This window comes from Oxyura jamaicensis, chromosome 4 (genome assembly GCF_011077185.1).
Source record: "Oxyura jamaicensis isolate SHBP4307 breed ruddy duck chromosome 4, BPBGC_Ojam_1.0, whole genome shotgun sequence".
NCBI classification, from domain to species: domain Eukaryota; kingdom Metazoa; phylum Chordata; class Aves; order Anseriformes; family Anatidae; genus Oxyura; species Oxyura jamaicensis.
This window is the reverse complement of record NC_048896.1, coordinates 68,344,541-68,369,594: the sequence shown is the minus strand read 5'-3', so window position 1 is coordinate 68,369,594 and position 25,054 is coordinate 68,344,541. Positions and strand designations below refer to the sequence as shown.

General features: G+C 44.3%; 1 protein-coding gene across 2 annotated transcripts in view; it reads left to right on the top strand.

Annotated features, from left to right (window-relative positions):
* Positions 1 to 548: 548 nt before the first annotated feature.
* PDGFRA (platelet derived growth factor receptor alpha) overlaps positions 549 to 25,054 on the top strand; it is a 34,837-nt gene continuing 10,331 nt past the window's right edge. Inside the window, exons 1-15 of one of the 2 annotated variants that reach the window (XM_035323747.1) lie at positions 549 to 809; positions 8,055 to 8,115; positions 9,329 to 9,643; positions 12,359 to 12,622; positions 13,364 to 13,494; positions 14,884 to 15,055; positions 15,159 to 15,348; positions 15,882 to 15,997; positions 16,495 to 16,621; positions 17,565 to 17,758; positions 18,227 to 18,321; positions 18,429 to 18,561; positions 22,755 to 22,859; positions 23,321 to 23,431; positions 23,689 to 23,842. In XM_035323747.1, the coding sequence (XP_035179638.1) occupies positions 8,067 to 8,115; positions 9,329 to 9,643; positions 12,359 to 12,622; positions 13,364 to 13,494; positions 14,884 to 15,055; positions 15,159 to 15,348; positions 15,882 to 15,997; positions 16,495 to 16,621; positions 17,565 to 17,758; positions 18,227 to 18,321; positions 18,429 to 18,561; positions 22,755 to 22,859; positions 23,321 to 23,431; positions 23,689 to 23,842 (2,156 nt within the window). In that variant the 5' untranslated portion in view covers positions 549 to 809; positions 8,055 to 8,066. The remainder of the gene's footprint in view (positions 810 to 8,054; positions 8,116 to 9,328; positions 9,644 to 12,358; positions 12,623 to 13,363; positions 13,495 to 14,883; positions 15,056 to 15,158; positions 15,349 to 15,881; positions 15,998 to 16,494; positions 16,622 to 17,564; positions 17,759 to 18,226; positions 18,322 to 18,428; positions 18,562 to 22,754; positions 22,860 to 23,320; positions 23,432 to 23,688; positions 23,843 to 25,054) is intronic. The other variant, XM_035323746.1, reaches the window with a different exon arrangement.

Below are 25,054 nucleotides of genomic sequence, written 5' to 3'. Positions count from 1 at the left end.
CCCGGCACAGCAGCAGGGTTTGTGGCTGCCGGCTCCCGGCGACGGCTGCCTTTCGTTGTGGCTTTCATTCATAAAGCCGAGCGGTGCGGCTCTGACCCTCTCGCCCGGTGCCTCCTGCTTCTGGCCGCCTCGCAGCCCTCCGTCCTGCTCTGCGCCCCGTGCCCGCGCTCAGGAGCGCACAAAGGACACGAGGAAGCCGCCAATTCGTTTCCAGCTCCAGCTCCCCGTCCATAACCTCACACCGTGACCCACCGTCCTGGAGGGGCTGAGGGAGGAGGCTCATTCACGAAACTGGGAGCCCTCTGACTTTTCACCAAAGTTTTTTTTTTTTTTCCTTTATTTTTTATTTTTTTTCTTCCCCCCGCAGTGCAAAACTCTCCGATTCCCCCCTTTTCCTCCCCCTGCCATATGGCCAGCCTCCCCCTCCCCTGCGAGGCTGCTGAAATCTGGAGGCTGAGACTGGCCCCCCTGCCTCCGTAAGAGCCTCCCTCCTGCGCCCGCCTCCGGCCGCGGGGCTGGGGGCGCCGGGCGAGCCAGGGCGGCTCTTATTGCGAAGGGGCCGGAGGGGGGCTTCATTTCCTGACAGCTATTTACTTAAAGCAAATGATTAGTTTTGGAAGGATGGACTCTAACATTGAATCAATTACGGGGCGCGGGTTGTGAGCCCGTTGCAGTCGGATCTGGTGGGAGGGCGAGCGGGAGGGAAGGAGCGCGGCTGAGCGGGGAAAGTCACAAAAGACGTGGACATATTTTGGATATTTTACGATCTGCGGGGCTATAGCTGCGGGTTGGAGAGGGGAAGGTAAGAGGTGAGGGGCACTTTCCCCATTTTTCCCCCGTTTTCCCCCGTTTCTTTTTCCCATTTTTAACAATCTTTTCTTTTCCCATTTTTTTAAATTTATTTTTTCTCTCCCTTTATTCATTTGTTGCTATTTCCTTTCTTTTTCTTTCTTTTTTCTTTTTTATTTTTTTCCCCGGCTGAGCCGCTCCGGGGGCGCCTTCCCGCAGGGGTGCCGGGGGCTGGCGGCCCCCGGGGGTGGCGGGGAGCTGGGACCGGGCTCTCCGCGGGCCGTCGGGGCGCGGCGGCGGCGGCGGCGGCGGCGGGGAGCAGCTCGGGCAGCGCTAATGACAAACACATTGGGACGGCGGGGGCCACCGGGCCGCATTCCTGCCCCTCCGGGGCTCCTAGGGCAGCGCCGGTGCCCGCCCGGAGGGCGCGGGGGGACGCACAGCGAGGATGGGAAGCAGGGCAGGGTGGCACCCGGCGGCTCCCCCTCTTCTCGCATCCCCACCTTCTGCCCTCGCTTCCTTCACCCCGCCGCTTTCCTCTCCCTTCCCCCACCCTTTGTTTTTCGCCACCTTCCCCTTTTCAGGTCCCCTTTCCCACCTTGCTCCCCCCCCCCCCCCCCCCCGAGGGTCCAGGCGGGACACGCTTTGCGCTGGCGACCACATCTCCATCCCTGCGCTCCCCCACCCCCCACCCCCCCGCTCTTTTGCTGTATTTCCACGTCTCAGCGGAAAGAGAAGATGCTGAACTCGGGCAGGACTGGTACCTGGAGCCGCTCCAGCTTACAGCCCCCTTCTCGCACCGGGAGCGCCGCCCGCACCGCCGGACGGCTGGAGCCCTCCGCCTCGCCCCCCTGGGGGGCCTGAAGTCTTCGCGGCCCCCGTTTGGATTTGGTCAAGAGCGGAGGCTGCAAGCTCGCCAGCCTCTGCCAGGCTGGAGTCCCCTGGAAAAGTCCTAGGAGCGAGTAGGAAATGGCTTTTTGGCTGGCTGCGGCATTGCTCAACATTTTTGGACGGGGACCCAGCGGCCCAGGAGCCGTTCCAGAGAACAGGACTTGGACAGCCTTTTTCTGTGCGAGCAGCGGTGGATCCAGCGAGGCAGCAGCAGCCGCCCCCGTGGGCTTGCCCACGTCCCGACAGCTGCGGGGGCCGCTGCCCTGGCCCCCTCCCTCGCCGGGGGCACGCACCCAGCGCCCCTCGACGGCATTTCGGCATCTCGCAAACGCTCCGGCTTCCCGGCGAGCCTCCGGGACCCGAAACCACACGCCCAGGGCATTCGGGACAGACGGAACCGTCCCCGTGGCTGCGGGCACGTCGCTGTCACAGCCCCGGACGGGGTAAAGCCGCTGTCCCCCCGCGGGTGGCCGCCCCCTCGGGGGACACGGAGAACTCCGTGCCTCGCTTGGCGGAGCGGGCAGGAGAAGAAGCCCGGATCTCACGTCGGGGAGCTGCCCTGGAGGGAAACACGGCTTTGTTTTGCCCCCCCCCCCCCCCCCCCCCCTTTTTTGTTCTTTTTTTTTCTTTTTTTTTTTTTTTTTCTGGTTACCTCGCGTTTAAAAAAAAATTGCTCCAGCTTGGCAAACGCTTTCCTATTGTTTCCTAGACAAACAGCAGAGTGGCTGGGAGCTGCCGTCTCTGCTAGGTTTGCTCGGTGTCCCGGGCAGCCTCTGATCTGCAGCGGCTCTAGCAGCCGAAAACCAAGCTGGGGAGTCGGGGGGGGGGGGCGCTTTGGGGTTGCCCCTCTTCCCGCTCCCTCGAGACCGCCAGCTCGGGTTCCCTGCAGCGGGGAGAAAAACCCCGAGGATGGGGGCTGGAGAGTGGCAATGTGCCCCTCTCCTCCCTCCTCCATTCCCCAGCTACGTCCTGTCTGGTTATGGGGTCCCCAATGGGGTCTCCACTGCCTCCCCAACGGGGTCCCTGCTGTGTCTCCTTTTGCTAAACACCCTCCCCCCCCCCCCTCCCCACTGGATTTTGCTGCCCGGGGGAGCAGTGAGGTGGGGGCAGCCAGCAGGGGGATGCCGGGGTGCTGCCCTCAGCATCTCCCAGGGCCTGGTCAGGGCCCAGCTGGGGGTCCAGCTAGGCTGCATTAACTCAGTGTCCCCGGACGGGGCCAGAGACAGGATCAAAGCAAGGAGAGAGGCATCAAAGGTCCCTCTGCCACCAGCGGCTCAAAATCTGAGCTGTGGATATCTGGCTTTTACTTCTAGAGGAGACAGAGAAAGATCTCACAGCAAGGCTCTTAGTTTTCAGCTTCCACTTAACAAAGAGCATTGTGAAGCCCTCAGCTAAACAGCAGTTTAGCCAACCTCAAAGCTTGGGGGGGAAAAAAGTTTGAAGAAAAATGAGACCGCACAAAGCACTGGGACATTGGAGTCTGCAAGCAAAGCAGCTCTCCCAGCCTGCAGGCGGTCTCCCGCTGCCTTGAAATGAGCCCCCTTAGTCTGGTACTCCTCCCCAGGCAGGGACGGGCAGAAGGTGTGCCAGCAGGACTGTGATGGGCACCGGGGCCATCTCTGCCCTTATTTGCTCCTTGATGTATGGGGGATCTTCATGTGGCTGGGAGAGTAATACATAGGTATTAGGTTTCAAGAAAGCAGGAAGTAATAAATATTTTAATAAAATACCTCTCTGCAGTACTGCAGTATCAAGCTAGGATTTGAGTCCAATTCATATAGACAGAAAAGACTTGCGTAGCCCAGACCTTTATTTTTCGTGACCGACCTACTGTTGGCTATTTCCAACAGCAGCAATTGGTCTGAAAAGGGGTGAAATGGATAACCCTATAGAAACCTCACCTCGCTTGTATCCTTACATCATGATGGCCACAATGGTGTTACTCTTGCATGTGAACACTGAAAAATCTGTTAGAACACGTTTGCTTCACTCGTTTTAAAGACTAGATTGATTTCTGAGAGGTCATTTTTTTTTTTTTTTTTGGTGCTGGCAAGAATTGCTGAAAATTTAAAAGAAGCAAGCAAGTAAGCAAGCGGTCCTTTCTCTCCCTCTTGCCTTGCTCTCCTGCTTGACTCATCTATTTCAAGTCAATAAAGCTTCACGTAGGCACTCAGGGGAACAGATTACAATGGCTGGGCTTCCTAGCTCCTATGGTCAACAGAAATGGATTGTTTTTTTCCATCCACCACTTCTGAGCACCTAAGTTGAGATTTGAGGTGTTCTCTGAAGTTCCTGACCCGATCCTGTGAACCTAAGTGAGATGTACCCTTGGAAATACCTGTTGTGTTTTCTGTCTGCTGGAATAGACCAGAAAGTCCTTTAAGTAAATTTAGACTTTGTAGACTGTCCTCTACCTCTAATTTCCTAGTCCTGTGGTCTGTCCTGATGGCTTAGGCTGAAGAATTGGAGCTGACTGGAAGGCTGACGGGTGGCAACCATCACTAGGTGTCCTGCAGAGCCTGAAGCCGCTGCAGGAGCCCCAGACAGACTCAGCTTGCTGCGTAGTTATTCCCGCACAGCCCAGAAGAGATGCACAGGCTATGCTAGATGCAAACACTCACAAAGGGACATGGAACAAACTGCTCTTTGGGAGAACATTTATGCTGGACTTTTCAAAGAAGAAATTTTCTCGTGTTGTTTGTGCCTTTCCCCAGCGAAACCGTCAGACGCTCTCCTGTTTGCTCTGCTCTTGTGGAGAACTGAGTTTGTAATTTGGGAACTGCAAACCAAGAAATGTTTCAGGAGGTCCTGACTGAACATTTGCATTCAACTGGTGACATGTAACACAAGGAAGAAAAGTTGTCCTCTTCTCTTGGGCTAACCTTCACTCTTGCTGGAAAAGATCAGCTTTCCCAGAAGGATGGATTGCCACTCAGACAAAACCTCCACTGAAATTATCCAGCCCTCTCATAACAAGGATAATCACATCATTACGTGCCAAGATTTGCAATCCACCTACTATCGTATAATTTATATAAATACAGAGCAATAGGGACTTTTTTATTTATTTTTCCCAAAGAAGAAAACCCAGCAAATTCGCATGAAGTTAAGACATAAGAAGTTTTATTTTAAGTTCATTTAGGAGACCTAGCTGAGATTCCAGCTGCCGCGCTGGAGACCAGCCTTTCCTCCTGCTGGACAGGAGAGCTGGCTTATTGCTGTGGATCAACATTGCCATCCTGCGGCCAAGAGCACGAAGTGCAGTGACTAGGTAGCTGGCAGGAATCGAGTTTGTCAGTCTCCAGGCTGCTGGTAGATGGGACGGTTTTCCATCTTGAAAGAGTTCTTTGTTTGATTTACAGCAGTATGAAAAACATATACGGATGGCTCTTTTTACCCCGCCACCATGCTTTCTATCTAGGTCACGCAATCGCCTAGGAATATCATCATCTTCTAAACACATATTTCCATCAGCTTTTTGGATATTGATTTTACTTTTTCTCTTCTGCTCTGCAGTCAATGAAACCCCTCTTGGATGGAAGCCAGTGCTTGGCAGTGAGTGTTTGGAAGACTGGCTCCTTGCTGATAAAAGTTCTTCTGATGCTCTTTTCCTGATTTTTTTTATCATTAAAGCACACAACAGAGATACCGAATTTTCAGTCAGTTCCTTTCAAAACCCAGTGATTAGAGCAGATGTGATGATTGTTTTACCCTGGGCAATCAACCTCCACTGCAGAGAGTTTGGCAACCCCCCCCCTCCCACCCCCGTGGCATCATCTCTCTTTCATTATGCACTCTCATGTTTCTATTTTAACTAGCTCTGTTCAAGGTATGCAAGGAATTAAGGTTGGCTCCAACTTACATTGTATACATGCTACCAATGCTTGCATAAATCTACTGGCTTCACAGAGGTTACACCAATTTGTAGTTTGATGTAGTTATGCTAAAAACTGAACCTGGTGTATTTATTCAAGGCTGAGATGTGGGTAATTTAGGACAAAGAGGGCTCCTCTGCTACAAAGAAGGTTAAAAAGCAAAATAAGTGCATAAAATTAACTTATGGTAAATAAACAGCAAATGTTAGGTGTTTTGGGAATGAGTAAACTTTCTTTTGCCCAGAACAGAGGTGTTAAATTCTGTGTTAAACCTTGACTCCAGTATGCCAAAGTCAGATGCACGATGTAATTAAATCCAGTTCAAACAGATTTTGAGTATGAATGATGATGAGTCCTTAGTACATTATTCTGTTTTTCACAGTGCATAAATGTTGCTCTGGGTCTTGCTAAGATTAACAGGTCATTGAGGAAAGATCAAAGCTATGAATTTTGAAAGAATAGCCAGTTGGGAAATGCAGATTTAGAAAATCTTTTTTTTTTTTTTTTTTTTTTTTTTTTTTAACTGCAAGTGTAGACTGAAGCACTCAGCTCTTACTGATTGCTATAGCAGCCCAACTAAGGCAACAAATTTCAAATAACACTTTGGAAATGCCATCACCTCTATTTACATCAGTTTATTCACAAGGCTTCAGTCCTCACACAGCTTTGCATCAGTGTAAGCTCACTTCAGCAGAGCTTCTGCAGTCTGGTGTGTAAAAGATATTAGTTTTGTGTTTTCTCTTTCTGTGTTGCATCACTTGCATTGAATAGTCTGGAAAAAAAACACAGTAGGGGTAAAGACTCTATTTTCAAATGGAAAAGGCTGAAGGAAATTCGGTAGGCAGTGGGGTAACATTGTCTTGTGGATCTTGGGAGTTTAGGATTCAGATCAGTAAAGCAGATGATGGGAATTCTTTAAAGATTTACAGTGAAAGGGTCACTTTATCAGAAAAAATATTGCAGGATATAAATGTGATAAAAATGAATAAGGAGGCTGAAACAAATGGACTTCTTTGATGTCTGAGAGTCTCTTATCAACAGGAGACAGATACATAAACACGTGGCAATTATTGCTAATTGAAGAATCAGGCAAAATGGTTTGTCTCTGCTGGAAAGTTGTCAGCTGGATTTCTGAGGTTGTTTGTACAATTTTGGGGGCTGGTAGTTTGTAAATCTTCTAATCCTGCTTCTGAGACCTTTTGTTTGATTGGAGTATCAAATACTTTTCGCTTTGCAAAGGAGCACTGTCTGTTCCACGCGTCGCAGGAGGAAAGAGGGATGGGTTCAGAAGCAGCCCATGGCATGTTGTAATCATTTAGCTCCCATATGGCATCAGCATAGCCTTCATAACTGGATTCACCTATGTGCTTTCCTATCTCAGAATTGGGAGCAGAGGGTGAATAGAAACTCACCAGAACCTTTGAAAAACTAGTCTCTGTTTTGGCACATCATTCTTTATTTTACTCCTTAGACTGTGTTTCAGATTACGGGTTCTTCTGTACGGTCCTTTTTAGTCTATGTTGGCTCTGGGCCAAATCCAGTTGCTATTAAAGTCAACAAAAAATGTCCATTGATCTCAATGGGAGCAGGGGTTGTAGGAGCTTCTCTTTTGGAAATTACCTAGCAGGCTGCTTTAGGGTTTTAAGTAGAAATGTGATTAGATAACATAAAGGTTCAGAGTTGTTTATTGCCATTGCTGCCTCTTCATAACTGATGCCTTCTGATTATTTGTTTGAAAGCAGAAATTATCACAAATAGCCTATGATTTTCACACTGTTGGAGAGAAGAGGTGCTCAGTGAATGGCATTGCTGGCCTACAGTCTGTCATGTATTTATTCCATTAGAAAATTTCAGCATATGTTTTAAATAGCATGTCTCTTGATCAAGGGAATACTTGCTAAATAAGCAATAAACACTATTGTATTGTATTGTGCTCATTAAGCTATATATATACATATGTACAATGGCAAAACAAAAATATCACTCACAATTGTGTGATTTATAATAAAAGTAGCTTTTAAATATCCCCCCCCCCAAAAAAAAAAAAAAGCTGCAAGCTGCTAAAAGGTCAGAACTTAGTGCATATAGCCATTGCATCCCCACTGACTTCAATACAGCATCCAAGTAGAAGTGTGGGTTCAGTCCTGGGTGCTGCAGCAGGCACCAGTGCTGTTTGCAGGCTCTTTGCTGCAAGTGCCAGCTTTGTGCTGTGTGTAACTTCCAAAATTCAAAAGCAGGGTGGGCCAGAACTTAGTGAGGAGAAGAGGTTGTGGTCCCTTGGCTGCGTTCCCCATGCTGGTGGTCTGCCTGTGGCCCCAAGTGCCGTGTGGGTGGTGTGGGTGGGTGTCTCACCAGGATGAGGGTGTGAGATGGGGTCCAGAGGGTGCTCCTGCTCTCGGCAGGGTGCAAGCAAAGGGCACTGTTGGAGAGTGGTCCTGTGAGCTCTTTTATCTGTTGTCAGCTTATTAACTGGCTCCGTGTTGCCCTCTTCTGTTTCAGTTGTTGGTAGCGATGGGTACTTCCCCAAGGACATTCCTGATCCTGGGATGTTTCCTCACAGGTAATATTCCTCAGTCCTCTAAGCCTCCCCATCCCTACTCCTTTGCAAACCCATATTTAAGTTTCCTTTCGTCGTGTTCACAATAACAAATGGTTGGCCAGCTGCCTCCAGCCTCTATTTTTCTGTCCTCCCCTTTGGTAGTCCAAGAGAAAGGCCTACCTACAGCTGTCCCACCCTCGGCACGCTGGAGCACCTCCGGCAGCATGGAGCAAGCCGGGCTGCCTGTGTGGGCTCCAGCATCCTCCCCCTTCCCACCACATAACCGCACTCGCCGGGCTGCCCACATCTGCAGAACGAATGGCGCTGGGAGGGGAGGGCAGGGTTTGCCACAGGGCTGCCAAATATAGAAAGGGCCCTGCGGGCTGAGATAACACGTGCAGACGTGAGAAACTGGTTTCAAAGAAAGCCTGGGCTCCTACTGCTGGTTTGTTGTGCAGGGCCCACTTTCACACTGTTTTCCTGGTGATTCCCCATTTTCTTTTTCGGGAGCTTAGGGTGTGGACCCTCTCATTTTCCTTCTGGGACTTGGACCTGCACCAGCCCACCTACAAATTACCTAGGCTTGCAAATCTGACCCCATAAATGTAGATTGCATCTGAAAAGTGGTGCCATCTACAACATCTAGTTCAGTGAATTACAGTTTTATTTGGCTATAAAATTTCTGTACATTTTGGCCAGAGGTAGACCCGATGCACAAATTTTGGATTTAGGCCCCTTCCCCGGCCCTTTGTTGAAATAGAAGCCAGATGTAAAGTGCAGGTGTTGGCCTTGGGAAGTGGTTTCCAACTTTCAGCAGTGAGCTTCCTTGAAAATTGACAGACTTGCTGATTTCCTGGCCATTGCTGCAAGGACCTGCAGCCCGGCTTGTAGGGTGCCCATGAACTGGGAGCCAGGGGCTGGGGCTGGGACTTGGGGCTGGGAAGCTGAGGTGTGGATTGGGAGCCATCCCTAACTTCACCTCTGTCTTTCACCTCTGGAGTTGTCAAACAGGGCTCAGTGAGCAAACACTTCTCCGCTTAGCATTTCAAAGGGAGGCCATTTGCCCGCCACTGGGAACAGCTCTGGCTTTTAACAAGGGCAAATTTCCTGGGATGTCAGCACGTCTGAAATGGCCATAAAGATGCCTGCTCTGGATCCACTCTGCACCCTCTCTCGTTCCTGTGCTGAGGAGGGGCTGTGTGTTCATGTGCTCTTTATTTGTGTCTTTTTCCAGGCCCGTTCCTAACATTTTGCCAGCTTCCTCTGCCGACTATTGTTCCCAACAGAAATGAAATGGTTGTACAGCTCAATTCCAATTTCACACTCAAATGCTCTGGAGACAGCGAAGTGAGCTGGCAGTACCCAGTGACCGAGGGAAGCCACAGGATAGACATCAGACATGAAGAGAACAACAGTGGCCTCTTCGTGACAGTGCTGGAAGTAGGAAATGCCTCAGCTGCTCACACGGGCCTGTATGTTTGCTATTACAACCACACGCAAGTGGAGGATGGGGAAGTGGAGGGGAAAGACATCTACATCTATGTTCCTGGTAAGTGGGGGTGCCACAGGGTGACTGACCCACTTTCCGGGGTGACTGAGGGATGTTTTGGGACATGTGTTGCCCCAAACCAGTGTCACATCTGACACTAAAGCAGTCACCAGCTGGGGAAGGCCAGGTCTTGTTTTTAACCTGATTTAAACAGAAAGGGGAATAGCCCACATGTGCAGAGGGCCCGGGAAGCAGGAAGCAGCAGAGTTGTCCTGAGGTGGCAGTTACAGGGGAGGATGAAAAGAGAAATGCTACTGCTGACCAGTCTGAGGCAAGATTAAAAATATGGTGTTTCTACACAGCATTTCTTGCAGTGCCCTATAATTTTCAAAGTAAACACAGCCTTCCCAGTCCCCGTGCCACCTTTCTCTGTAGTGGTGGAAAATCTGCTGGATGCAGAAGAAATGACATCTCTTCAGAAGTTCCTATCACCAGCTTTGCCCTCCCACCCCCTTGTTCTGGCTGAAAATTTATTTAAAGGATTCCCATGTTATCCATCAAGTTATTTATTTATTTATTTTTCTGTGGTTGAAGTAGGCACCACAGACTGAGCCATAGCTGGCTGCATTGGCCAAGCGCTGTCTGGATGTTTCCTCAGTGTTCAGGGGATAAGTGGCAGAACGGCAGGGCCAGAGAAGACCAAGCCATGATATTTGCAGTAAATAGTCTGAGCAGGAAATGAAGGAGAAAAGAAAGGACTGTAAATCATCCTGCAAAACTAAAATAAGTTGTGAAGGAGATGATGTCTGAAACTGCAAGGAGGATTGTGGAAGGGGAAAAGGGCAGGAAGGACTAATGAGGCTTTTTTAAAGGCTATTTTACTGCGTTATTGATTCTTTGCAGTTCATGATGTGTGATTCAAGTACAGCAATTCTTCCAAGACTTTCTCTACATTTCCCACAACAAACTGAATGCGTTTGTATTCATTCTTGAAGCACTAAGAGGTTTCAGCAGAGGCTGCGGGGTTTGGCACACGTATCTCAATTTCCAAACAGCTCTAGCCAAATCACCAAAAGATTTTCTTGCTGTTAAACAGGCTTGTAACTCATTCAGTAAAAGGATAGAAGGGCAAAAGACAGAAGATTTCTTCAAGAAGAAGGCATTTTGTTTTGATTTTGAAATGCCTCTAGATTTCAGCCTACCACATTTGCAAAGCAGGGACACCCTGTAATTTTTTCCACTCACTGAACATTAGGATGTCATAAATGCAGAAACATATCCTTTTCTCCAAATTACAGAGAATGTTTCTGTTTCCACTATAAATTTTGTCTTTACAATTGTTTTTCCTGCAATGAATTAGGAGGGCAATGGGTGGCAGCAACCCACTTTGGCCAAGGAGCATTACTCTGAGACTTCACGCAATATCCCAGTTTCACTAAAAGCACAGAGAAAACCAAACTAGGTGAATCCTGTTTCTGTTTTAAATTTCATTGGGAAAATGAATACATGGACTTGGCAGTGTGTTTGGGATAGAGGGCTGTGTTTGGACTATTGCTACAAAGAGCCTGCCAGTGCAGCATAAATTCTATTGTTGGAGGGATTTGTATTGCTATTTATTAAATTTCATTATAAAGCTTTGCACAGAAGCTTCAGGCTAGCAAAGATTATTTGTTTATTCCGAATGGCCAAGTGTAGATAATTTAAGGGCTTTGCTTTTTATGTTTGATATGTTATGTAATTATGTTTTGAACTCTGACTTAGGATTGGCTGGATAGGAAAGTTGGCATGCATTTTGTTGACTTTGAAGAACTAAAACTACCAGGTGTTTGTTTGCTTTTTTATGGTCAAATACCATAGTCTGGAAACCACATGCTGTGACCATAATTAACTATGTCTCCTAACTGCAATGTTGGACATGTTACATATGAATAAAGATAAGTATCCTGAATTATTTTTGATTAAATGTGGCTTTAATGGTGTTAGCCATAAGCAACACTAAAACTGATTTCTACTATTTTTGCTATTAAGAGTGTTTTCTTTTTTTCTTTTTTTCTTTTTTCTTTTTTTCTTTTTTTCTTTTTTCTTTTATTTGTGTATTGGTTATGGGGCAGCTACTATTACAGAAGGAAAAAAAATCCATCTGAAAAAGATGAGTGATTTGTTCCAATAAAACATTATCGGTACATTAATTTTGTTTGATTTTTATTATATTTCTTTTTATTGCAGTGAAAGTTGCACTTGAGCACAAAATCTTTTGTCCTAAAAATTAGATGTATAAGTCCAAATTCATCCCTAAGATCTTTGCTGTATATATGTCTTGATAAAGTTGTTTATGACAGAGAAGTCATCTTTAATTTAATCACCAGAAACTGCATAAATGTTTTCATACCCATTCGTTATTTTTCATGCTTTGTGTCACTTAATACCCTTTTGCCCTCACTGTAGGAATATATCAGAACCAGGTCTAATGGGAAGAATAATATTTAGCTTTTTTTCTCTTGGAGTCCTTTTCATTTCCTATTCTGCATCCTGAATTGTCAGGAAGGAGCCTGAGACCTTTCCTCTTTTGTGCTTAGGTCAAATGTCTCGCTACATGACGCAACAAAAAGCAAAACCGAGATGCTGTTAGCATGCCTCACCTGCAGTCTCTGAACAAGCAGAGTCATGAACTGTACTGATTTCAGTTAAGACCTGTAGGTGGTCATTGATATCCAGTTCTTGCATATGGACTTCCTACAAACAAGGTAGTGTAAACATACCTCTTGTTTTTTACAGACCCAGACATGCCTTTTGTTCCTTCCATACCAGAAGACCAGTTCATCCTAGTAGAAGAAGGTGATCCCACCATTATCCCTTGTCGGACGAGTGACCCAAATGCTCAAGTGACTTTAATTAACAGTTTAGACAAGGCTGTCTATGCTTTCTATGACAACAAACAAGGCTTCATAGGAAACTTCCTCGCAGGATCATACACATGCAAAACAACGGTTAATGGTGTGGAGTTCAAGTCTGATGCGTTCCTCATCTATATTTTAAGAGGTATTTATTTATTTTCATTAATAAAAAAAAAAAGCAATAATGTGCAGCCCAGTTCTTTTCTCACACTGTAGAGTCATATTAGCACCAGCATCATGGAGTTATATCAGATATTACCCCGATGATGAGCTCCTTGATCCTGTGGCAATATTGCTAGTCACTTAGTTGCTAGTTTGTCTAGCAAACTACCTTGTATACAATTCTGATGAGAATAAAATGCCCTTAATTTTACCTCCTCTCTCAAATAGTTGCAAAAGTCTTTTGTAACCCATTTGTTTTCATCCTGTTTGTTGAAACAGAACTTAAAAGCCTGGTGTTCCCCAGTGGATTCAAATGATAGAACTTTGGTTGGCTGGAAAAAACAACATAATTCAAATATTTTGAGAACAAGGTTTTATTGACCAGTAGTGGATATTCAAAGACAGCCACTGATTAGCAAAATGGAAAATAACTTTTATCCCAAGTGCAGTGAGTAAAATATCTCATAGGGGCATTTGAGATAGGAACTGTTAATTGAATTTTATGCATGGATCTTTTATTAATTGAATTGATTAAACTCAATGCCTGCACACTTCATCCTTTAAATACACAATGTTTATATCAGTATAAATCAGCAGTACTTTCACTGAATTTTCCAGGTAATTCCTCAATTGAGGAAGTGAAATAGAAATCTCCCCCTGAAATTACACAATGTGAAAATTGCATACATTGCACACTAAATCTGTACTCTCTCTCTATCTTTAGCTACGTCACAGCTGCCGGTTGAAATTGAAGCTCTTAAAACTGTCTACAAAACAGGCGAGACCATTGTAGTAACTTGTGTGGTCTTTGACAACGAGGTGGTTAATTTACAGTGGAATTATCCTGGGAAAGTGGTAAATCTCTCTCTCTTTCTTTTTCTCAGTCTGCATGTTTGTAGTTATTTGTTGGGGAAGAAGGTGGGGTTGTGAAATATTCATCTCTTCTCTGAATGAGGACAGCTGAGGAGAAAAAACAAAGTAATTTCTTTTACTTCTAAGGTATCACAAAAGAAACTCAGTACCAAAAGTTAGACTTTGTTGTTAGTAAGTATGCAAAGCATGAGAGGAAGGTGAGGTGTGACTGGGAGTCCACACACTGAGGGAGGAATGCTGTCTCTCAGGTCTCGTGCCAGTTCAAAAAAAGAAATGTTGTGGAAATAGATCTAGGAATGTGTCGGACATCTGCGCATAGTGCTACTGCTGAGGGTATGAACCTCAAAGATGGCTCTCTTAAACCCTGGCTTCTTGGGCATAATAAAGGATGATGGAGAATGAGGTTCACAGTCTTAGTTGTTCCTAGATGTGCAGGTGTAAATTAAAATGACTCTTGCTGTCAGTATAATTACTCACTAATGAGAACTTCAAAGAAAAAAAAAAAAGAACATATAAGAAAAAAAAAAAGTAAGAAAACCTTAAAACTTCCAGAGAACCTCAGAACTTTTTCAAACCTGCATAACATCCTTCTGCAGTAAAAAAAATTATCCAGTGAAAATAGGTTAGCATCCTGTCAAAACAAAATTTCAGAATATCCCATCTAAAATGTCTGGTAACTGAGGGCATGGAGTAGTTGAAGTGACTGCCTAATTGTGACCCCAAATTACAGCTTTTACTTAAGTAAATCAATACCCCAAGAGAAATAATGATTTGAGATTTTGTTCTATTTTCCATTTTACACATTAAAGCCCCTGCTATATACCATCTTTGAAAACTATCTCCAACATATTTTTTATTCCAGCTTCTCAAAACATGGTTACCATTCTTACTCTTGTAAGAGTCTTCTCCTTGCTGATAAATTATTCTTGTTTTAGAGCACAGAGAACAAATCATCTAGTAACTGGTTACTTTTTGTCTGGTGGAGGGGATAAAAATTCACCCTATACTTCATGGGAACTGAACAAAGAAAATTCAAAATAAAACCCCACAGGTTTTCTGTCTGAGAAGGTAGTATAAGCAGTGAAATGTTCCTTCAGACTGCTCACCCAAATTTTGAATGGTATTTTGTTTCAAGTGAACAAAATATGAGCTCTAAATCTCCTCACCCTTCTGTGACTGCCCCCAGAAGGATGTATTTTTATAGACACATCTTTTGTGCCTGTGGCTTGAAAATATATCCTTGACTTAAACAAGTCTTCTGCATGCCAGATTTAGATGGTTACTCTCACTCCAGTGGCATCATAAATCCTCAATGGTCTACTTTCAGCTTAGTTACTTAAGTAAGGTTTTTTTTCCTTCTCCAAACTACAGAAAGAAAAAGGTGTGATAAAACTTGATGATATCAAAGTCCCATCGCAGAAGCTGGTTTACACCTTGACCATTCCTGAGGCATCAGTGAAAGACACAGGGGATTACGAATGTACTGCTCGACATGCAACCAAGGAGGTTAAGGAAAATAAGAAAGTAGTCATTACAGTTCATGGTATAGTCTGATTTCAGTGTCCAAAAATTATTAACGTGTTGGAAAACACTACTCTTGAAAAATGCCGCACAGCATTGTTCACACATGGCTTTTTCATTTCCAGACAAAGGGTTCATTCATCTAGAGCCTCAGTTTAGCCCTTTGGAAGCTGTCAATCTACATGAAGTCAAAAATTTTGTTGTCGATGTGCAGGCGTACCCAGCTCCAAAAATGTACTGGTTGAAGGATAATGTGACTCTGATTGAAAATCTTACTGAGATTGTTACTAGTTCAAGCAGAGTCCAGGAAACAAGGTAAAAATACTCTCATGAATCTTACTTTGCAATCTCCCCTAGAAACTTAAGAGCTACTCCTGCTCTCTCTTTCTACTTCAGTTTGTTGCTTCTTCTAAAGTAGCGTTTAAAAAACCTCTGTTTTCTGCTCTAAAGGGTGATGCCTATTCTGCCTTTTTTTTTTTGTTCCCTTGATAACATTAACACCTCCAAAACATACAAAGCTTGGTTTCTGGGCACTAGCCCTCTTCAGTCCCTCCAAGAAATTTTCACTCCAATAATCTCTAGCTACTTCCAATAATATCAGAGTCTTTGTCAGAGCCATGCAGAATACAATAATGCCCACTTGTTACTCAGTTGTATTTTGGTAGATATTTGCTGTTTGAATAATGATTTTAGTGCAAAGGCATGCTAGAAATGCCAAATGTCAACACATTACAATCTCCACATACCCAGATTATATGTTGCATTGAAGCAGATTTTTTTATGCCTGCTTTAAAAATACAAACAAAATACAAACAAAAATTTGCAAACCAGACCTCCCATTTCTGCAGGTTTCAAAGTATACTAAAATTAATCCGGGCCAAGGAAGAAGATAGTGGGTACTATACTTTGGTTGCTGAAAATGAAGATGAGATAAAAAGATACACCTTCTCATTGCTCATACAAGGTAAGGAGTCCCAAAGCCTTGCTCACCACAACTGATGGCCCACATCAAAGATTTGATCCACTTACACACAGCGTCAACACCGAGCACTGGATTGCCTGGACTATTGAGATAAGAAAAGTGAGAATTAGGGTGTCCGGAGGAGTGTGTGCGTGCTAAGTCCTTGGAGCTCTTGTACGCTGATCCTGGCTTTGACTTCTGCACTGGCATTGTGCCAGAAAGAAACTTTTTCCTCCCGCCTAAGTTATTCCAGCTGACAGCAGGAGCGATAGCTCATTCAGCATGACATGAGGACGTGGCATACCCACCGCACTTCCTTTTCGTGGCTCTAGTCTAGGATCCCTTCTGCCCTTCAGGAGACAAGGACCTCCTGGCCAAGCCCCAGTTGCTAGCTGCCACTAAGCTGTTGGCCAAATAATACCTGCCCTGCTTTTTCTGAGTTTTTAAACTGTTTTCTAGATCTTGCTTAATATTTTAACAAACTCCTGACTCCTTTCTAGTTCCAGCCTTGATCTTAGACCTTGTGGATGACCACCACGGCTCTGCAGGGGGACAGACAGTGAGGTGCTTGGCAGAGGGGACCCCACTTCCTGATGTGGAATGGCTGGTTTGCAAGGACATTAAAAAGTAAGAAGGGGTGCTTTGTGATCTAAAATATGACTGTTTTTCTCACTGACTAACTTAACATTACTAGTTACTATCCTACACTTTCCTCATCAAGGCCCAGTAAACTATAAATCTGATTTATCTTTTCAGAGGCATATTGCTTATATTTTGAGAGGTTGTCCGTACCTTTCCTAGTGATCATATCCTGTAGGAGAATACATGATGCCTTGATTTAGCTCTGATAAAAGCTTTGTGTTCAATAAGTGAATGTAGCAGATCCTGAAGAGTACCTGTCCCTCCTTTCAGGGAGTTCCTATCGTTTCACTGATAGCTCAATCTGCCCCATTAACACTCTTGTGTGCTTCTAAATTTTCACTTGTAATTATTTCTCCCCAAAATTATAATTTTCACCTCCAAAGTATTCTAGACATGTAGCAATTATCCTGTTGCTTCTAGACTGATTCCTGCTGTAGCTGCTGGGAGGCTGGGCTGTCCCTGAGAGGTTGCACAGAAGGCAGAAGGAGACCACACATGCAAAGAGGCTAGGAGCCCTGGGCACAGCCCAACTGTGCTCCGCTCTCATTGTCTCCTCCTGCCTGGTGGGATGGTTGTCCTCTTAGCCCTGCCCCAAGAAGCCCTGAAGACTGTGAAGGATTCAGGGAGAAGTAGAGATCCATCTGTTACTATATGCACGATACTTAGCAACACCAAGATCTATCTACGCTGGACCTGCTGGGTTGCATTATCAGGCCTTCAAAGTGGCAGCAGTAATGAGCATCAGAAGGCCAATTATTCTGATGGAAGAAAGATGCAGGCTTTTCACCAAGGTGGTCTTAAGTACTTCTGGTCTTTAAAATGATCATTGTCAGAAGATGATTATAGGGAAAGGTGATTCCTGTTGTGTTCACTCTTCTTTATCCATACCTACGCCCAGCCCTGTTTCCACTGTTATTCTTCTTTGCAGATGCAGCAATGACACTTCATGGACACTTCTGACTAACAATATCTCCGATATACACATGGAAGCCCATCTGGATGAGAAGAACATGGTGGAAAGCCAGGTGACCTTCCAGAAAGTAGAGGAAACCCTGGCTGTGCGATGTGTGGCAAGGAACGACCTCGGTGCTGTTACTCGGGAACTGAAACTTGTGGCTCCCAGTGAGTTTGCTTTGTCCTTCTGTCAGATTACAGCAGCCAGTTTGAACTCTCTTTAACACATCAATTCAGTTTGGAAGAATGCATTATAGATAAAAACATAAGTTACTGCAAATAAAGATAAATTAAAATGGATTTTATTCACCCTGGGACATCTGAGGATGAGGCATTTTACAGGTCTTTATGGTGCATCTGTTTTTCGCTTATTACGTGTTTCCACAATTCATTTAATCATTTTATTACCACTGGCTATGGGATGTTATTCCAGACAATCTTTGCATTTGGTCTTGAAACAGGAAGGCAGCACAGCTCTGGGCTTGGAAAGGCTTTACAGTCACCAGCCCCAGGGAGTGCTCCTGCCACATCTGCAAGACATGGGAACTGTGGCGGTGCGGGAGAGGGGTGTCTTGTGCATGTGTCATGTTCTTCATGTCTCAGGAGGAAAATATGGTCTGTTTTGTTACTTCACAGCCTTGCGATCAGAACTGACGGTGGCTGCTGCAGTCCTAGTACTGTTAGTGATTGTGATAATTTCACTGATTGTCCTGGTCATCATCTGGAAGCAGGTAACCTAGAAAGAAATATTTCACGTTGGATGCTGAGCCCTGCTGGGTTTTGATCTCAAGTCAGGCACAGGACTAATGATAAGTTTTGCATTCAATATGTTTTGCAGAAGCCAAGGTATGAGATAAGATGGAGAGTCATTGAGTCTATCAGCCCTGATGGCCATGAATACATTTATGTGGACCCAATGCAACTGCCTTATGACTCCAGATGGGAGTTTCCTCGAGATGGGTTAGTGCTTGGTAAGTTTCCTCTGGCTAATCCGGTCCTTCTCCTGGGAAAAGGACAATTATGGACAACTTTTTATGGACAACTCCAATACCAGCATTTGCAATGTAACTCATGACCATGAACTCCAGACTCTATCTGCTTTCTTTAATTCTCCTTCCACATCCTCTTCTCCTGCAGTGGTATTAGCCTCGAGCAACTCATGTTAGTGTCTCCCACGCCTTCATTCCAGCTTTGCATGCTCTGTGTGTAATGCCCACGTCAATGTGGCTTAAGTGGCCCCTGCTAGTGTTAAACTGCAGTTCCAACAATCACTTCTGCTAAAGCATCCACAAGGAGCAAATCAGCAGTTTTAATTTGCGAGACATTTATATATTTATGTGGAGAGGCCAAAGGAAACCTGCAAGTAGTTATGTAGTTTTATTAAAATATTTTTTAAATTATTAATCCATGATGTGCATATATAATTGCTGAGTAACTGCATAACTTATTTTTGTGGCTACTGCCCTTCTTCCTTCCCCCTTTGCTTTCTTGCTTTGTTTTGCCTGCCTTGGCCTTCATACAGAGTTCAATTAGCAATTACTTCTTCAGGGCTGGCCCAATTTTTCATTTATATCATTTGAAATTGTAGTGATTATAAACAATTTTACTATTCTGTCCAGGTAGTGCTTTAAATGCACAAGGCATCCCTCTCTTGGATGTATCAGTGCACCAAACTGTATACAAAAACTCAGGAGAAGAAAACTGAAAGGTGTATTTTTTTTTTTTATTTATTTATTTTTGTATCGTTTAAAGAACGCATTCCCCTGGTGTAGTTCTCCTACCCCTATTTGAGAAAAGAACTGGTATTATTTCTTGAAAAAAGAGGCACAGAAAATTTCTGGTTCAGGAATGATAGCCTTTAATTAAATTCATCTTGCTAATTGAAAACTAGGCAAGGGTGGATATTTAATGGAATTATTTTATAACAACCCCGACTTTAATTATATGCCTAAATAGGATTTGTCAGATCTGAGTTAACAGACCACCACTGTGACTTTGTCTCCCTCTGACTCATGAGCACCAGTCTACTTCAGCGCTTTCCTGTTTACAAGTACATTCATGACAGTCAGTGCTTTAAACGCGGGTGCTACATGTCCTTTTAGCAAACAGGATTGTGCAAAGCATTCTTCTTGACACAGTTAACATTTCCCTGCTGGCTGTTTTGCCATATTAAATGCTTCCTCTCTGGCTGACAAGGACAGTTTTGTTCCTGGGCCTGATAATTCTGGTCTGCGTGTTTTCTCTTATTGAAGTGGGAGACGGCGGCAAAGGAATTGCACCTTTAGCTCAGGGAGGCTGTGAAAGAGGAGGCAAAAACATTTTGGCTCATTCAGATGAGCACTTCCCGCCCTAGCTGAGTAAGCCAGCTGGCATTCTTTTTTTTTTTTTTTTTTTTTTTTCTCTCTCTCTCCCCTTTTTTTTTTTTTTTTTTCCTGAGCTAGTAATGCCTGGAGTGCAGAGCTATGTTAAATGCCAACTCTGAACATTTGCTGGCTGGAGTTTCAATTGATAAATTTGGGTTACACTGCACATTTCCCTTTGTTATCCCCTCTCCACAATGTGGGTAGTGCTCTGTTTAAAGCACCCAGAAGCCAGCACAGGACTAGGGGTTGTGCAAGAGAATGAGAAATTGGATAACAGAGTGAGCTGCTTTTGTGCCACTGTTTTCTCTTGGCACTGCTGAGAAGCAGTCCCTGCAGGACATCCTGAAATGGCAGAGGGCAGGGCCCTTCCAGGAGAGCGCTTTGAGTGCTGCTGGATCTCAGGATTTTGGGATGGATGTAGAGGTTGCAGAGTTGCTCCCATTGCTTCCCAAAAAAGACACTCTTTTGATACTGTGGAGTTAATAAAATGAAATGCCTGTCTGACACATAGAATCAGACCCATCCCCACTTGCATCTTGCAAAAGACAAGTTAAGGTTCAAGTTTTTCAGCACTTAGTGATGTGGTACCTAATTTCTTACGAGTCTAGAAGCTGGATATAGATGATAAAGCTTGTCCTTTGTTTGGCTTTTTTGTACATGCCAAGAAAGTAATGATTTGGTTTGGGGTTATATGATCCTTCCTGTTCAATTTCAGCCAAAGGAGAGCCCAGTTGAGAGGGCTGTGTCTGGGAATTCACCTTTGTAGTCGTGCCCCCTGGAACAGAACGTGGCACCTCTCTGCTGGTCTCGGCACATAAGCTCTCTGAGTGGGTGCCAAGGTGGAACTGAAGTTAGCTCTCACCCCCAAGTACAGTTCCTCCACCAGTTTGAGGAGCCTTGCGTCTGCACAGTCCCTCTGTTGCAGAGAAGTAGTCCTGTTCCTCCAGTGGGCACATCCCCCTCATGCCTTTATACTAAGAAAAGTAAATCTACAATATAATTTTGGGCTCCAGTGCAGGCCTTGGCATCCAGAAAGTGATGGAGCTGGTTGCATTACAGATGCCTTGTAAGCAGTCAGCTCCCACCTGACTCCAAGTTCCAAGTGTAAGACACATGGGACTTATATGGAAAGGGGTGAAAAGGGGAAATAACAGCAATAGCTCCCTGCTGCTCCAGAAGCGCTCTCACTGCCTCCACATTCGCCCAGGCTCGGCCAAGGTGCAGGGGAGGGAAATGTGTGTCTCGTGCTCAGTCGACAATATGGTCTGGGGAAGAATTGGCTTGTGAAGACAAGAAGATCAAGGAGCATCAGTGAGTGCCATCACTTTCTGAAGGGCTGCATCCTGCCATGTGGCTCCCAGACCTTTAGGCTGAAAAATTTCAGGGGCCAAATTTCAGACTCAGGTTGTTTGAATTAGTTTGAAATTTAGTGGGAAGCTTTCTCACATCCTGACTGGGAAAAATAACCTTTGGAACACAGGAATTTTGAAAAGAAATTGGATAGTTTTTGTGTGCGTGACAAACTACACTGTCATGATCTTGGAGAAGTTCTTCAGTGGTAACTCAGCTACTCACGCTTTAACTGTTTCTTGTGTTTGTTAATGAATGCTGATATATATATTTTTTTTGGCTGAAAACTTTCTTCTAAAAGTGTGTATACAATAAAAGTGTGGACTGTAGCCACAGGATAACAGAAACATATGGTATTGCATGCCAGATAACACCTTCAGAAGTGTAAAAGGCGGCAAGTTCAAACTGCAAGTGAACGTCAAAGACAAGATGCCATATATCTCCGTAGTAAAAGCCATTACTTAGTCTGCCAGTGTTGGAAGTTAAAAAATAACATGAAATGAAACAGCAAGCTCATTGGGAATATGAAAATGTCCTGTCATCTGGAGTTCATATATGGGTTTGTTCACTGAATAAACGTTGCCGTAATGAGCTTGCTGTCCAATATGGAAGCTATGAAATATAGTATTTTGGATCATGTTTGTGCAGTTTATATTTCTCTAAAATCTTGCTCAATCTGTATACAATTCTTCTGCACACTATATCCATAACAGAAGACAGGATATGATAATCCAAAATTTTTGTCTAAATTGATTTGTGGGAAGAGTAAAGTGTGTATAAACATTAGATGTTTCATTATAGCATTTGGAAATTTGCAATAAAATTTATTCAAACATGTGAAGCACACTTGTACATTAAACTTCAGAGGAGTTTCCCGTCATATGTGATCAATATGTATTTCAGCTTCCTTCAGATCACTGATGGCCCTGCTTGTCTATTCCTAAACGTGCTGCTGATTCTCTTCAGCCTGTCTTGCTGCTAGATGTATCCAGCACTGATATAGCAGCCTGAAAGAACAGCTGGAGAGCCCAGTTCAGATTTGAAGTAAAGGGCACAATTGTAGTGTAGTCAGATACTGACTGAGGCAATAGCTTAGACATAGGGAGTTCAATGTTTAGGACGGGTAAAATGAGGGTGGCAAGGCAGGTTAGGAGACAAGTTTGAGTGAAATGAAATTCCTCAGAGCTCCTTTCCTACAAGTGCCCATGTACAGATGTGCTCCTGATGTTTTCTTGCTTGGTTTTATTTAGGAATTGTTCTTAATTACAACATTTCTTTAAAATATTTTTGGCTTTTCTGCTTAACAACACTGATAATAATAATACCGGCGGTCTGGCTAAGTGAGCGTGTTCATTCCATGTAAGAATCACAGCCCAGAGTGGAACGGCAGCAGGAAATGAGGCTAATTGTTGTTTTTCTCGGGAATAAATAATGCTTTCTCTTGTGCTCAGGTCGAATCCTTGGTTCTGGTGCATTCGGAAAAGTGGTTGAAGGGACTGCATATGGATTGAGCCGTTCTCAACCAGTGATGAAAGTAGCTGTGAAAATGCTGAAACGTAAGTTATCACTGTTTCATTTCCCATGCTAGGCAGTGCATGTTCCCATGGGGTTATTTAAATGTTGCTTGTATATAAATAGTTTCTCCTTATCTGAAGCTGCAAACCTACCTGCAGTGTGGGTGGAGCCTGTTTGCATCACTTGCACAGGACCACGAGGAGATTTCTTGTGTTGAAAAGAGCAGCTTGTAAAGTGCCTCTGTGCCACCCAGGCAATCCACTGTACCCCTGGAAAAGGGCAAACAGACTGGGCCAGCTCTTGATTTGGATCAAATGAGTCCTTTATTAGTGATTCGTGACTCTTCTCCAAGCCTTAAGAGATCTCCTTGTCAAGCAAAGTACACAGTCTTCTTCAAGGCACCATGGGAGAAATGTTCTACTGAGGCAAGCAAAGAAAGATGGCTTGTTATTGTGAAGAAGGTGACTGCTCTCGCTAAGTGATTGGTGTGCTTTTTCAACAGCTACAGCTAGATCCAGTGAAAAACAGGCACTCATGTCTGAACTGAAGATAATGACGCATCTCGGGCCCCACCTGAATATTGTGAACCTGCTTGGAGCTTGTACAAAATCAGGTGAGTTTGTCTGACAGAGCAGAGGTTTGCTGCTCTGTAAAAAATGCATAAATGTCAAGCAAAGCACTTTAACACAAAATATATATAAATAAAAGGTTTCATAACCTACTTGTTATTTGGCAGACATTACAGTCATAACTTAGTAAATGCATTAACTTCCAGTACTTTTAATGTTTTAGAATTGATTTTCTGCTGTCTTTGAAATCTTTCATTTTTGAAAGACATCATCAATGCATTGATTTGCCTTATTTCATCAGGTCCTATTTACATCATCACTGAATACTGCTTTTATGGTGATTTGGTGAACTATCTGCATAAGAACAGGGACAATTTCCTGAGCCGCCACCCAGAGAAGCCCAAGAAAGACTTGGATATCTTTGGGATGAACCCAGCTGATGAAAGCACAAGAAGGTGGGAAAAAGGGGGAAAAAAACGTATGACCTGCAACATAAGGGAATGTGATTACTAACACTTATTCCTTTCCTCTCATTCTGTGATTCAGAGCTCTCCCTAATTCTTCTCAGTGGGTTTTCATTTATCAGTTTTCATAGATCCAGGAAGGTTCAGCACCTTTTGTTGAGTCTCCCTGACATGTATCCTAGATCCATGGTTCCTCTGTACAGATGCCCACAGCCCCAGCATCGCTGTGGGTTCTCCACAGACACCAGCAACTTAGAGCCTTCCATGTACTCAAGGGACAGCACAACATACAGGTTTTGCAAACCCTTTAAACAATTTCTGCTGTACCCAAGGTAGTGTGAGAGATATACGTATCTAGAGAAAAAGCTAACATCCTTACAAGTCCCCAGCAGTCTCAAATCTGCCTTGTTACAGCATCGTCTCTGGAGTAATGCAGTTCGTCTACTGTCTTCTCAAGACCCATTCCCTCTTCCCTACCTGATCCTGAGGTCCCAAAGAACACCTCCATTAAGAAAGGATGGTCCAGTGTTCCTCCTTTCTCTATAGATGTCCTTTTGCCTCTACGCACCCAAGATTTAGAAGTAAAGCACCACTACTTGGTTTCTCTGTTTACTTGTTTGGGGGATTTCTCCTGTCTAAAACTCCTTCCCTTCAAATAACCTGGCAGAGTTTGCTCTCCAAGTATTCTCCTTTACCTACCAAAGGCCCAGCTAGTCTCAACAGTTTCCAATAGCTTTTTCCAGATGATGGTGGATGAAGCTTGTCATTGTACATTCAACAATCAAGTAGTGTCATAGCATTAGCCAGGATTTAGAAGGTGTCAGGGATTCCCTCGAAAAAACATGCAGGCAAATAGACCAACTGACTTGGTAGCCAAATTCAGCCAGAAACATTCATCTGAGCATGGGATTGCTCAGATGGACTGGATTTGATACAAACTGAGTGAATAAACTACATTTATCCTTTGGAACTCCTTGAACTGAACAGCTGAGGTAGTAATATCTGAATTTAGTGGGATTTTTGGAAGTTAGACAATACATGTTTGCATACCTGACTGTTGACAAAAGGATAAGTTTGAGGCACTTTTGTTTGACTACTGTAATCCATGGTAGCATGTAATAAATAATATGTGGTAATGCATGTATGGCAATACATGGCTATGTTGTAATACAGGATTCCTATGCATTCTCTATCAAGAAGTCA